Source organism: Oreochromis aureus, linkage group 3 (assembly GCF_013358895.1).
Source record: "Oreochromis aureus strain Israel breed Guangdong linkage group 3, ZZ_aureus, whole genome shotgun sequence".
Taxonomy (NCBI): domain Eukaryota; kingdom Metazoa; phylum Chordata; class Actinopteri; order Cichliformes; family Cichlidae; genus Oreochromis; species Oreochromis aureus.
This window is the reverse complement of record NC_052944.1, coordinates 133143135-133158454: the sequence shown is the minus strand read 5'-3', so window position 1 is coordinate 133158454 and position 15320 is coordinate 133143135. Positions and strand designations below refer to the sequence as shown.

At 45.0% G+C, this 15320-nt stretch overlaps 1 protein-coding gene across 1 annotated transcript; it reads left to right on the top strand.

Moving 5' to 3' along the window:
* Window positions 1-13008: 13008 nt before the first annotated feature.
* On the top strand, window positions 13009-15320 carry LOC120438467 (mucin-2-like). Its single transcript, XM_039608854.1, has 3 exons — window positions 13009-13959; window positions 14044-14168; window positions 14592-15320. The coding sequence occupies exons 1-3, from the start codon at window positions 13563-13565 to the stop codon at window positions 15318-15320; spliced, it is 1251 nt and encodes a 416-aa protein (XP_039464788.1). The 5' UTR covers window positions 13009-13562.

Here is a 15320-nt window from a genome sequence, read left to right as displayed (position 1 = left end):
CAGAGAGGTAAGGGACTCTAACACTAACGAAATGTACCTTCAGATCCTATGTCCTGCAGAGAGACACAAGGAGGTGTGGGAGAAGTATCATGAGGCAGCGGCGCATGCAGGAGTGGAAAAGACATTGTCCAGGATACGCCGCTTCTTTTATTGGCCCAGCATGGAAGAGGAGAATGCGCGAATTCCAGCTAGGGTGCTGCGTGTAGCCTGCGAGAGATAGAAATAGCCTAGAGCCCCTTTGCGCCCCATTATTGTGTCCTATCCCCTTGAGATTGTGGCCTTGGACTTTCTTACATTGGGGAGGCCCACAGACAGGTACCAGAATATTCTGGTGATGACTGATCTTTTCACACGGTACGCCTGGGCAGTTCCTACCAAAGATCAGACTGCTCAGACTGCGGTGCATGCTCTTTGGGCTCACGTGATTCAGACCTTCGGTTGCCCGACCAGGCTACACTCAGATAGAGGTGGTAGTTTTGAGTCTGCCCTGATGTACCAGCTGTGTAAGTGTTATGGCATTACAAAAAGCAAGACCACCCCATACCATCCGGCTGGAAATGGTGGGGTTGAGAGGATGAACCAGACATTGCTGCACATGCTGCGTTCCCTAGAGGCAGAGAGACAACAGAGGTGGCCAGAATATCTCCCAGAGCTCTTACAAGCATACAATAATACTGTCCATAGTGCCACAGGGTATGCGCCGTCGTACCTGATGTTTGGGCGGCATTTGAGACAGCCGGTGGATTTAAACCTAGGTGTTGAGCGAGCATCCCCATGCCACGACCTGGGAGGGTGGGTTAAGGACCATCACCAGAAATTATCTTTTGCCTATGAGATGGCTAGGAAGAAGATGAGGGCAGCAGCCACCCAAAACAAGAGGGCTTATGACCGAAGTGCACGGGCCCTGCCATTGGTGCCAGGCGAGCGAGTCTGGATAAGGGATAGGAACAGGCAGGGACAAGGCAAGTTGCACCCAGGTTGGAGCTCAGAGCCGTATGTGGTAGTGGAAGAAGTTGGCAATACAGGTGTAGTGTATAGGGTGCAGCCAGAGAAAGGGGGGAGGGAGAAAGTCCTCCATCGGAATGCACTAAAGTTGTGCATTACCCCTGCAGCAGACTATCACCCAGAGGGGCAGGGAGTCAGCCTTGAGGGAGAGACGCTAGTTGAGCCTCCATTTTATGGTTTTGTGCCCAGCGCTCCAGCCCAGCAGACGGGAGAGTTGTCCGAGGTGCGGCGCTCGACGAGGCCTAATTTTGGTCGGCCACCTGCCCGTTACAGGCCGCTTGAGTAGGGTGACAGGGACTGTCACAGGTAAAATGTGGGGGGATGTCACACAGTGGAAAATTGTGTTTTTATATTTTGTTTTGAATCAGACTGTGTATTGCTACATAGTGATTTTATTTGCATGTTTTATTGTTATAGTGCTATTGCATGATTGTTTATCGATATTCTTATTGCATGATTTTATCCCCATATTTATACTGTGTTTTGTGTCACTGTATAGTATTCTTTTTTTATTCCACTGTGGATTGGACAGACAATTGCGTGCACCTGTGAGGTTGGGGCGTGCCCCCGAGGTGGCCTATTGGCCGCCAAACGGACTTAAGAGAGATGGTGAGCGCAAAGGGAGAAGAGAGAGGAGAGACACATGGGGACAAAGCGGGGAACAGGAAACCGAACGTGTGTAGACGGGCACATGTATAGGAGGACCGGCCCGCCTGTGAGGCGTCACGAGACTTCCGGCGAGCGGCCAGCATAACCCGGCGATTCAGAATAGCAACAGTGGGAGGCGACGTGTGAAATTCACAGTAGGGCAGAGGGGACGCCTCTGCCTGCATCCGGCCGGGCTACGAGGGAAGCCGTGTGCGGGTGCGGAGAGTGCTGGACCGCACGGTCACGCGCTGACAGGTGGGGATAGGAGCCTCCTCCCTGGCTTTTCGTTGGTGAGATCTCCCCATCCTGGAAGAGGAGCTCCCCTTCGGTCACTTTCAGTTAAGGAACATTTGCCCGAGTGCGTGTGGTTGGACACTGAGAATAGAGGACTTTGGGGGGGGGAAGTTTTTATCATATAAAAAGGACATTCATTTAGCCTTGACCTTTTTCTTTCTTATTGTATCTTCATCTCTGCCGGCAGGGCTTTTAGCGGGTTGTGAACATTTATTTTTCATTGTATAGTGGGGATTTTAACTCATCCTTGTGATTCTGACTGTTCTTTTAAAAAATAAATTGTGTGGTTAAAGCCGGCCCAGTGTCCGTACTCCGAGCGCTGATTCACTCTCTCCCCGCACGCTTGTATGTATATAGACGTGGTGACGAAGATTTAGGTCACCAGTTTAGCGGCTACATGTGGCTCTTAATTTAAATCAGTCACACATTCATTTATGACAACAAGATGAAGATCTGTTTGCACCTCATGCTGTGAAGAAGACAAAGAAACTAAGAAAGACATTCTGAAGAGCAGATCTAGAGTTTTATGACATCTTCAATAAATGTGGACAAACAGAAGTCACATATGTAACGTCTTGTGAAAGGGGAAACACAGACGGTCTTTATCTTACAGTGTGACTGAAGAGCATCTACATTTTACTGTCTCTCATTTTCTCACCTTTCCAGCTTGTTGTCCTTGTAGCAGCTGTTCTCTTACTCGTCTGCGTCCCTCCTGCTTCTTGGTGTGTCTGTGTGTACATGTTTACATGTCTCTGTGGGCAGTAGCGGTTTTAGATACGGGCGACACGGGCAGTTGCCCGGGGCGGCATCGTGGTGGGGGGCGGCATCACGGGCATCGTCAAAAAAAAAAATTGCTCGTACTCATGCTGCCCCGACATCAGCCAGCGCATATTAGGAATGGCATAGGCACCGATCGGTTTTCTATCGCCCATTTCCTGGGAGTAAGGGCGCCCTCTGTTTGCGAGGTGCGCCTGCTGCTTGCGGCACAGGGAGGAGAGGGCGGGGCGGCGGGCGGCGGGGGAGTCTCTGGCTGGCTGGAGCAGCATCTAATAACCAACTCGCAAAATAAAACAAAATAAAAACAAACCAACAACACGAAAACACCAGACATCATGATACAGACTTATAATTTGCACCAATGTTTTTTCGAAATTCTATAGGCGAAAAGTGAGCGCGAGAGCCCTCGGTGCGCCTGCGCGCTGCTGAAGTCAAAGTAAACTTTATTGTCATCTCCGCTACATACAGTCCAGTATATAGAAAGACGAGACGACGAGGCTCCAGTTACAGCAGTGCAAGTAAACAAACAATAAATATAAGAAGAGTAAGAAAATAAATATACACTTTAGGACTCGGGGTAAAGGGATCAATAACAATTTAAAATGTATATTTTATATTTTGTTGATTTAAAGTCTCACACACAACCCGTTTTTAAAGTTTAAAAAAAAGAGAAAAGAAGAGGAGTGTAGCGACTTCCACAGTCGCTAGAGGCCGGGGGTGGAGGCTGCCTATTTGCCTGACGCGCTGTCAACTTTACGCAATAATGCGAGAGGTGGAATTTCTTGCTTGTTTATTAAAGTGCTTGAAAAGTTTACAGAGCAATGTGATCGGCTTGCAATTCAAACTCTTAAAACATCACAGCTCTAATGCAACAAGGGGAAAGTCGTTGTGCTGCGGTCAACAAAAACTACAGCTACCCAGCCCTGCTCTCTGTCAAAATCAAACCAGTGAAAGACAGACTGACAACGCCCTCTTAATGTCCCACGTGACTCTCGTTACACATCACCATAGCCAAACAAATGAAAACCCAGTGATCATTAAAATTCAATACATTTAATTATGGCTCCTACAAGGAGAAACGAGCAAAAGATACAGGTAAGCAGATGTGTCATTGGATAATGGCAGGTCATGTATCCTAAAACATGAAGAATCAGAATACTTTCTTAATCCCTAAGGAAATTATGTGGGTTACAGTTCCTCCAAGAAGAAATGGTAAAAATAGTAACAGTAAGAGACTAAACTCCAAACAATATATACAATAATATAATATTAATTAGTCAGTGTCAATTGTTGATTTGTCCTGTTCCCATTATATGACGAATTATGATGTCTGTTTGGTAGCCGTTTGCATACTATGCATACTCTCTCTTCATATATAGGGTCATATACAGTTAAGCCCATAATTATTCATACCCCTGCCGAATTTTGACTTAAAGTTACTTTTGTTCAACAAGTTCTTTTTTGAGCAGAAATGACACAGGTGTCTCCCCAAAGATAATAAGACGATGTACAAGAGGCATCATTGTGGAAAAAAATATTTCTCAGGTTTTATTTATATTTTAGCAAAAAGTATCATGTCCAGAATTATTCATACCCTTCTCAATAATCAATAGAAAAAAGCCTTTATTGGCTATTACAGCAATCAAACGCTTCCTGTAATTGCAGACCAGCTTTTTGCATGTCTCCACAGGCATTTTTGCCCATTCATCTTTAGCAATGAGCTCCAAATCTTTCAGGTTGGAGGGTCTTCTTGCCATCACCCTGATCTTTAGCTCCCTCCACAGATTCTCAATTGGATTCAAGTCAGGACTCTGGCTAGGCCACTGCAAAACGTTAATGTTGTTTTCTGCTAACCATTTCTTCACCACGTTTGCTGTATGTTTTGGGTCATTGTCGTGCTAAAATGTCCACTGGTTCCCAAGGCCAAGTTTTTCTGCAGACTGCCTGATGTTGAGAATCTTCATGTATTGCTCTTTTTCATGGTGCTGTTTACTGTGATTAGGTTCCCTGGTCCATTGGCTAAAAAAAACACCCCAAAGCATTAGGTTCCCACCACCATGTTTGACAGTGGGGATGGTGTTCTTTGGGTTGAAGGCTTCTCCATTTTCATGCCAAATGAAGGCAACATCATTGTGACCAAATAATTCAATTTTTGTTTCATCTGACCATAACACTGAAGACCAGAAATCTTCTTCTTTGTCCAGATGAGCATTTGCAAAGGCCAAATGAGCAGGCACTTCTTTTCCTTAGAAGTGCCTGGAGAAGTGGCGTTTTCCTTGGTCTGCATCCGTGGAACCCAACAGTGTCCGTTGGACTGTCTGCCTTGAGACATTGCCACCAGCAGAGCCCAGATTCACCAGAATGGCCTTGGTGGTGATCCTTGGATTCTTTTTCACGTCTCTCACTATTCTCCTGGCCAACACAGGTTTCACTTTTGGCTTCCGACAACGTCCTCTGAGATTTTCCACAGTGCGGAACATCTTGTATTTTTTAATAATGCTTTGCACTGTAGCCACTGGAACTTGAAAACATTTGGATATGGCCTTGTAGCCCATTCCTCACTTGTGAGCAGCCACAATGCACAGCTGCAGGTCCTCACTGAGTTCCTTTGTCTTAGCCATGAATGTCCACAGACCACCTGCAGAGAGCTGCTGTTTTTCACCTGTTGAGTTGATCAAAACAGCTATTTCCAATTAATCAGGGTAATTAGGATGCTTTAGAACAGCCTTGACTATTTGGAATGGTATGGAACTTTGGATTTTCCCAGAGACTGTGACAGTTTGTAAAGGGTATGAATAATTCTGGACATGATACTTTTTGCTAAAATGTAAATAAAAGCTGAGAAATATTTTTTTCCACAATGATGCATCTTGTACATCATCTTATTATCTTTTGTGAGACGCCTGTGTCATTTCCAGTCAAAAAATAACTTGCTAGTTGAATAAAAGTAACTTTAAGTCAAAATTTGCCAGGGGTGTGAATAATTATGGGCTTAACTGTATGTGTGTGTGTGTGGGGGGGGGGGGGGGGCAGGGGCGTGTTCGCCCGGGGCGCCAAACAGGCTAGGACCGCCACTGTCTGTGGGGACCAAAAGTTTTAATTTTACTATATTTCTGGGGATCAACTCCAGGGTTCCTGGTGACCCAGTGTTTTCAGTTTGTTCATGTTCTGTGTGTTTCCTTCTAATGTTTATTTAGTGTGGACTCTCTGACATTACCACACATCACACACAGAACAAAATTAGAGAAGACAGTTTTTAAAAACTATCTCTGACTTCTAGACAGGCTGTTCAGGCCAAAGCGCCGAGTCCTAGAGCAGTTTCATTTTTTTAAAAGGATCCCGGCACAGCTGACTGTATGAACCAGACCCTCCAGATGTTTGTCAGACGTGTGTTTGGCAGCAGGTGTGAAGAGTTGGCAGCTTTCATTCATTTGCATATTAGTTTGATAACAAACTAAATACCAAAGGAAGATAGTCATCTGTAAGCTCATCCATTTGTTATGTCCTGTCAGTTTAGTCATGCTTTTTTTTCCCTTAAAAAAGTGTGTGTGTGTGTTTGTGTGTGTGTGTGTGTGTGTGTGTGTGTGTGTTTGTGTGTGTTAAGTAGCTGTTCTTGAGTAGTAGGTAACCTGGAGCTCTCCTCATCACATTTTGTGTCTTGCTTCAAAAACAGTTCAAACCCCAATGAGAGTAAATGGTAAATGGCCTGTATTTATATAGTGAGTAGAGATGTGGGAGAGCTGTGAACCTGCATGTGTCCTTCGGTGTGCGATGCTGGGTGTTGGCAGTGACTTTGGGTCACAGTTTTGAACTTCCATGTAATAGAGCAGTTGTCAGTGCCTTCTACTCGTACTTGGTACATGTGACAAAAATGGCATCTGCTGTAATAAATTGGCTGTGTGCAGGAAAAGGACCTAAATGCAGACTCGTATGTGGAGACAGGAGTTACACTCAAAACCACCTTTATTTGCTGAATGACAAAACCTGTGAAATCAAAGCACAAGGGGAAACCCAGGGAGAGGTACAAAACCATGAGGGAGGACCCAACAAAGGACTGAGGGAGACGCTGGTTCATGTCAGACACAGAGCCTTTATGGTATCGCGGATAAATACAACCGCATAAAATGATCCGACCAAGACAAAAACTGTGGTATTTTGTCAATATAAGACTACACACCTTCAGAGTCACAAGTTTGATTCCCACCCAGTATCCAGTAAGGGTCCTGGCTAGAGCCTATCGTGGGCGACCGTGGCTCAGGGGGTAAGCGTCCTTGTGTCCTTGGGCAAGACACTTCACCTACCACCTACTGGTGTTGGCCAGAAGGGCGATGGTGCGATATTGCAGCTGTGGGCAGCTGTGGCTACAACTGTAGCCTCCACCAGTGTGTGAATGTGAGAGTGAATGCATTGTAAAGCGGTTTGGGTGCCTTGAAAAGCGCTATATAAATCCAATCCTTATTATCATCATATTGGGTTCTTTTCTGAATTCTTTTGCCGACAGACAAAGACCGGACTCAGTGTGGTCAAAGCTCAAAAAAATCATCTTTAATGTACATTTCCGGAAACGGAGACACGAGCACCCACAGTTCTGAAAACATTGCAAGCTAAAATAATTAGTTCTGCCGTACGTCACACAGACACACGTAGTTTCGATCAAAACAACTCTGCTTGGTTTCACTTTCTGTCTGCACGCTTCCTGTTCTCTGGACAGAGCGTGCAGTTTCCTGTCAGCCTCTGACCTAGTTTATACTCAAAGTTGGCCCTTTCTTAGACTGGAAGCAAACTATACTTAAAAAAGTAACAATAAGCACTAAATAAGCACTAACAATATATTAATTTCGTGATAATCCCCCATGTTAAAACCAAGAAACCAAGAATTTCACTATATGTTGTATTCTGTATAATTGTGTATGTAACAAAGTTTGTTTGACAGTAACATCCTCCTCTCTGCCACTTAATGCTCTCTGGTCACTGTGGGAACGTGTAAATATTTCTTTCAAAATAAGACACACAGTGACAACACGGGAAAGACCCAGGGAACCCGAGTAAATGATAAAAACCCCTGAAAACCATAAATTTCACACCACAGCGTCAGCTTTTGTGGCCCGGTACCAACCGACTCACGGACCGCTGCTGTACAGAACCTGTGATGTCCAGACGGTGTTCCTCTGGTGTTCTGCTGTGAAAACCTTTGGGCTTAGGGATTAACATAGTTGCCATGGTTTCCTTTCTCCTCTTATTTGTTGTGTGTGATCAGGACAATTCTGGAGAGGATGGGCCTGCAGGGGAAAGTCACCCCCTTGCAGGCCAGAAGACATCAGATAACTTTAAAGAATACAAAGTACGTATGTGTGTTATCAAGAAGATAATTCTCAAGAACACAAGTTAATAAATGTGCAATTACTAAGAGTTGTTGTGGTGTTTTTATTTGCCTGCTGTCATTTTTGATTTCCTCTGCCTTTAGGATTGCAAGTATCCAGGCTCAGGAGAGGGGGTCAGTGGGAAGCCCACTGCTGCTGGCCCTGGTTTGAGGTGAGAGGACAGGCCTGTCCTAACATCCTCTCTCCCTGAGGATGCTCCAGGGCCAAGTGCAGCAGTGGGTGACCAAAACGACAGCGATGAGGAAGAGTGAGCCACCCACAGCATGAGGCAGCAAAGAGAGGCTGAGGAGAGGAGAGCAGGGAGAGGATGGACACTGTTTTCACTGCTAGAAAGATTAGTTCCCAAATGCATTTGGGAACAATCAGCCAGAGTTTCAGGGTTTCACCATGAGCTCACCTGAAACCGTGGCTGATTGTGACCCACACCCGCTTTCACACCTCGGCTCATGTGATTAGAGGATCATCAGGGGGTCCTTTGTCCCTCTGTGGGGGGATACTCCCACTGGGTTTAAATCTGGGACTCTCGGCCACTGACCCTTAGAACTGAAGAAGCTTCTGGGATGAGAGGTGAAACGTCTTCAAGCTACTCAAAGAAGTCCAGACGCTTTTCTTTCCGAGCTCCTTGGTCATTGCACAAGTTTTACACAAAGAGTAAATACAATCTTAAATTCTCTAAATATTTCACACTTTTTTCTCATCATTCTTATTACTGCTACTTTCTGTTATGTTCTTCATAACATAACTGCACACTTCTATATGCTCATGTGAAGCTGATGAGCACGAGCCAAAGAAGTTCATTACGGGTAAATGTGGCTGTTTACGCATCAATACACACATCACATATTCAAGACTTCAGAGAAAATATTTAAAATTCTCCCAGTACAGCTTCCTGCATACGCAGAACCAGACTCTCCACATATTTGTCAGAGGTGTAGTTGGCAGCATTTCATTTGCATATTAGTTTAGTGACAAACAAAATACCAAAGCCAGATAGTCATCATTGTATCTGTCAGTCCACTTTAACAAATATTATAAATCTAATGTTAGCTTCTGTTTTCATTTAAAGTGTTTCTCTGTGTGGACTAGCTCTGCCTACCTCCTCTAGAAGTGGGTGTTCTTGAGTAGCAGGTAACCTGCTGCTCTCCTCATCACATTTTGTGTTTTGCTTCCAAAACAGCTCAAACCCCCTGAGAGCAAAGCTGTGGGAGCTCTGGTGGACCTGCTGAGGGTGTCCTTTGGTGTGCAGTGCTGGGTTTGGCTCACAGTGCTGAACTTCCATGAAAGAGAGCAGTGGTCAGTGCTCTGTCTTGGTACATGTGACAAAATGGTCCACCTTAGACATTTTCAGTGGTTTTAAATGCAGCCTGCTCTTACTGGTCATTTCTGCAAAGACACCATGAAGTATGAACACTCAATTTAGAGGAGCTGCAGTTTTGCGGTCTTCTGAAAGTGAAAAAGATAGCACTAGCAGTGGAAATCTTTCTGACAACGAAGAAGGGAAGGAATTTTTGCCAGGCTCTGAGGAGCTTTGCAGCTTATCTGAGGAAGAGGAGGAAGAGACAAGACTAGAGCATGACACTCGGTGGAGATCGAAAAAATGGTGAACTCATGTGGTGTCCCACTTGTGAGCCACAAGTCCAGGACTCTGGCAAGAAAAAGGCCCAGATCAGGGGCAAAGGCCACGAACAGATGGCATTTTTGGCCATAAAAAAGTAAAAGTTTGTTTTGGTTTGAAATGAGAAAAACACCACAAAATTTTTAATAAAGAAATAGTTTCTGAATTCTTGAAAATGAATGAGTTATGAAATATGTTACTTTTATAAATATCATATTTTTATGGCTACCACATGTTTTATTCCTTCCTTCCTAGGACATAAATAATTTGATTGGTGTCAAATACAAACAAAGTGATGGCTGCAGTGCTGCCACGTGTGTGGACAGAAAGAGAGAGAGTTCAATGAAAGGCTTCAGTTAATAGAAAATACAGTTTTGTTTCACAATCATTACAATTTAAAAACACAAACAAACATTTTCATGTGGGTGATTTTTGTTTGTCTGTGCTACTCGAACAGTAAAGTGGTGAGGACTGGGATTGTATGGAGAACGCTCAGGGGTCCCACACTTCTGGATTTTCACTGGGGGGAGTTCTTGTGTGGTACGTAACCTGGACCTCTCCTCGTCATCCTTCATCAACCTGTTCTGTTATTCAGTCAGTGCGGTCACTCACTGTCCAGCTCTTTACCTCCCAGACACCCACCTGCTGTGCTGAAGACCCAGGTTTGAGAGCCTGCTGAGCTTAAACCCGAGTAGAAATCCTGTGAGCAGAGTGGGCGTGTCACTAAACCAAATCAGAGGAAAAACCAATAGAGATGCAGGATGTATCCAAGTGCTACACCTGTAAGAGACAAGCCCCCGCATCCCAGGGAGGGGCAGAAGTGTCCAGTGGGGAGAGGTGCCCGTGTCCCACCGAGGCCAAGGCCCAGCCAGCCCCTGGTCCACCCCACCCACCCACTAGTGACACACACACAGACACAGAGATGCATGTTCACACACTGACCTCCTGTGGTGTTAATTTAACAGGATTATTTGTAACCTACAAAGTGTCATGTTCCTCTTAAAGTGTGCAGAACTACCAGAAACTGATGAGGTCTGATTACAGTCTGTGTGGGCAGTTTGCTTCACCTGCTATTGTAGGGTCTACTCTACAACATAAAGCACCTTCAGGTGACTGTTGCTGTGATTTGGTGCTGTATAAATAAAACTGAATTAAAAACCTGCTCCACATTTCCGTGTGTCATGCATAACTGCAGTCAAAAAGCACATAGACCAACGAGTCTGACCTGATTCTTTGGTGGGGCCCTGATGACTGTTAACAGGCGGAGCTCAACATGAACTTCAGATATTTAAAGTCTAAGATGATGTGAAAGAGCTGCAGTTAATGATGGCTCTGCAACAGTTTGTGTGCTGCTTCACTGTGCTGATCATTTTCTTCTGCAAAGGTGAGAAAAAGATTTTCTCCTATTTTCTCATTGAGATTATATCAGGGAGAAATGAATTACAGGTACAAATGTTGTTCCTCCTGGATACGAGGAGAGAGTCTGTTTAGTGTTGATGTCATTCAGCATCATATTTAATATTAGAATGTAACCCAAGCACATCAGCCACAGTCACTGCTTCATGTTCACAGTAATCCACACGTTTTTATTTGATACCAACAGTTTCTGTCTTTGACACAGTGCAGACATGTCCTGTTGTCATGTTTGTTAGTTCAGTGAGTCCACCGTGAGAACATCTGTGAATCATTTGATCAGGAACACATCGTCTGACAGCAACAACAGAGGTGACTCTGGTTTGGAGTTTGTCTCTGCAAACATGTTGTTTTCTTTCTTTAAAACAAAGACAAGGGACTTAAAGATGAACTGGTAGGTTATTGACAACAGTCAGCATTAAATGTTCTCTTTAGTATGTGATCAGTTCTCAAGTTAGACGAACTCACTGCCATCATCGCTGACCTGTTTCAGGGAACCAGTAAGACGTCACATAACCAGTAAGACGTCACATAACCAGTAAGACGTCACAATAACCAGTAAGACGTCACAATAACCAGTAAGACGTCACATAACCAGTAAGACGTCACATAACCAGTAAGACGTCACAATAACCAGTAAGACGTCACATAACCAGTAAGACGTCACATAACCAGTAAAGAGTTAATTACTTTAGTAACTGCTTAATAAATGAGGGACTTGGTTCACGGATCATTTACAACATTACATCTCTAAGAGGACCCGCCCACCATCAGAGGACACTTGTCATGTGACTCTGCAGCAGAGCTCTGTTTGATTCGTTTAGAAAGATCACGTCCTCAGCGTGATCGTCCAATCAGCACTGAAACTGTATCACAAGGAAACTTCTGGCTGTTTCCAGTAAGGTTCCCCAGGCTGGGCCTCCCCATGCTCACAGGGCAAACAGGCAGATTTTATTATTAGCTGTTTTAAACACATGGAAACATAAAGATTAACTGGCTCCCCCTAAAAATGTTCTGTTTAGTTTCTGATCAGTTCTTCAAGTTGGAAAAACATCACTGCTTACTTTCACATGTTTTCTGTGAGCTGCTTTAACAGATTTGTCTGTTTTCTCATTTTCAGGTTGTCACTCACAGCAGCCTGGTGAGCATCCAAAGACATGTGAACCTTGTCGTCCTTCTGTCAGCTGTACAGTGATCATGTGCACAGTGAGCTCCACACTTGTTTCAGTGCGCTGACGTTTGGTTTTTCTTTCAGCTGTGAAATGATTTTGTTCAGTAAAATCTTCCACTTGTCTGACTCAGAGGAGGAACATCTGTGTGTCACGTGCACCAAAATAACATCCACATGAATGCCAGCGCTCAGGATGCACTGATCAGTGTGATCTCTGTCTCTGAGTGGTTTAATGTGGTGATCTGTTAAACTGTGCTCTCTCTTCTCAGCATGTGGCAGCAGGGCTGTGAACAGCAGCAGCATCACAGGACCTCATGATGCAGCACCAGGAAGTTGGCCCTGGTTCGCTGATATAAACAGTTTTGTTATAGAGCCCGATGGTGTTTTTGGAGGGTCTCTGATCAACGAGCAGTGGGTGCTGACAGATGCATATATACCAAGGTGAGTTACTGCTGCAAGTTCACACTTTGTTGAGGAATAATATGATGGTGAAAGTGAAGTGTAATATTTATGAGCAGTAAATAATTACTAGAGATATTTTTTTAATATTTTCTCACTTCTTTTAAAAACGGACGATCGTGGCTCAAGAGTTGGGAGTTCGCCTTGTAATTGGAAGGTTGCTGGTTCGAGCCCCGGCTTGGACAGTCTCGGTCGTTGTGTCCTTGGGCAAGACACCTCACCTGCTGCCTACTGGTGGTGGTCAGAGGGTGGCGCCAGTGTCCAGCAGCCTCTCTCAGTGCACCCCAGGGTGGCTGTGGCTACATGTAGCTGCCATCACCAGTGTGTGGATGTGTAAAAACACAGGCCATTTAAAAACAACAAGCTGCTGTCTCCACAACAATCAAACCTGATGCCACATTCATTTCACTTCATCCAAGACTATAAAGTCCTTCCATGGATTTCATGGTGTTGTAGAAGAGTTCATCTGTCATAGTTTTGCTGTCAAATGAAAACATTGACCTTATTCGTTGATGTCATAAGATGGTTAGCATGAAAACTTTAAATGGCAAAGCTGGTGCTGTTAAATACAACTGCGCACCTCTGTGAGGTCATTAATGAACACTGAACTAAGATCAGGTGCAGCAATGCAAAGTGGAGAAAAGACTCAGTGAGAAAAAGTCATTTGTTGTGTTTTCTTTGTGTGCAGCTGTGATCAGCTGACCTCACCTCACTGCTCGGTTCAACAACATGTAAACAGATGTTACATGAGCTCTATGGCTGATATCCCTGCACACTGTAAAGCTTTCTGCTAACCTTGATGCACTCTGACCACGCTCTGCACCAGTCCAACATAGAGCACCTCTGTAACCTTCACCAGTGTTGCAAACTAACCAGTTTAACCTGCACTGAACTGTCTGACACTTTCAAGCAACCTTTGGAAAACAGAATTTTGCAGTTGGCCCCCAGCAGCGTGGTGGTCTATCTGGGCCGGAACAGGCAGTCAGGTCCAAACCCAAATGCAGTGAATCGCACAGTGGTAAACATCACCTGCCATCCTGGATACAACTTGTCTACTTTTGAGAACGACATTTGTCTTCTGAAGCTGTCGGCTCCTGTGAATTTCACAGACTACATCTGGCCGATCTGCTTAGCCTCAGGAAACAGCACTTTCAACAATGACACCAGCAGCTGGGCCATCGGCTTTACTTACACTGGTAAATCACAAAACATTTATTGTATTTTACAGCATTGTGTTGGAGTCTTTAGAAAAGCCTGATGTCTAAATACTCTCCAACTAGATGACATCTTCAGCAATAACCTGCAGGAGGAAATTGTACCAATAGTGGGAAACAATGAGTGCAAAGCCAGACATCCAGGGATCACAGACAGCATCATCTGTACTACAGAGATGGATTCATGTTTGGTGAGCACAACTTTATTTCTTATAATCTGTTGTTGACAGTCTCTGAGATAATCTCACCTTTAGTCACACTTTGGTTTTCTTGTTTTGCTGTAATTGACCATAAATATTAATATTCATGTTTATCAGAGGTTGTTTTTGTAAAGACTTGTATTTATTTGATGAAACTGATTCCTTTAAACGAGCTGTCTGAAACTTTCTGTCTGTGGAATCGTCACTTTCATTGCACCAAAGCAGCTGAAATTCACAGTGGTTCATATCCATGAAGTTTTCCTGACTGTGTTATACTGTGATGATCAACGGCTCACTTAATTTATTTGATTAGTTTATAACAAAACTACCAACAAAGTTCAAACTTTCTCAGGTGAAAAAGGTCGACCTCTAACAGCTACACATCTGTCCTGATAACATTCTGTCTTTCCACAGTTTACTTTTGGGGCACCACTGATGACTCAGAGTGGATCAGTCTGGCTGCAGAGTGGAGTTCTCAGTATGCCTAGATGCTTTGAAGCTCCTTCAACCATTACAGCCGACACTACATATCCTTCAGTCTACACTCCTGTGTCCCAGTACCAGAAATGGATCAGCGACACAGTTACAGGGACACCACCAGGCTTTGTTACCTTCCCCTCCCCACACAGTTCATTACAAACCACTGCTCCTCCCACTGCTTCTCCCACTGCTGCTCCCACCACTCCTCCCACCACTCCTCCCACTGCTGGTCCCACCACTCCCTCCAGCGCTCCTCCCACTGCTGCTCCCACCACTCCTCCCACTGCTGCTCCCACCACTCCTCCCACTGCTCCTCCCACTGCTGCTCCCACTACTCCCTCCAGCGCTCCTCCCACTGCTCCTCCCACTGCTGCTCCCACCACTCCTCCCACTGCTGCTCGCACCACTCCTTCCAGCGCTCCTCCCACTGCTCCTCCCACTGCTCCTCCCACCGCTGCTCCCACCACTCCTCCCACTGCTCCTCCCACCGCTGCTCCCACCACTCCTCCCACTGCTCCTCCCACCACTCCTCCCACTGCTCCTCCCACCACGTGTGTGGGTGTGTTTTGCAGTGGTGAAAACCTGATCCACTGCACTCACTTCACCTCACTGTGTGTTCTCGTTGTGTTGCTCCATGTGTTTGCTGCAGCTGTTGGAAACTAG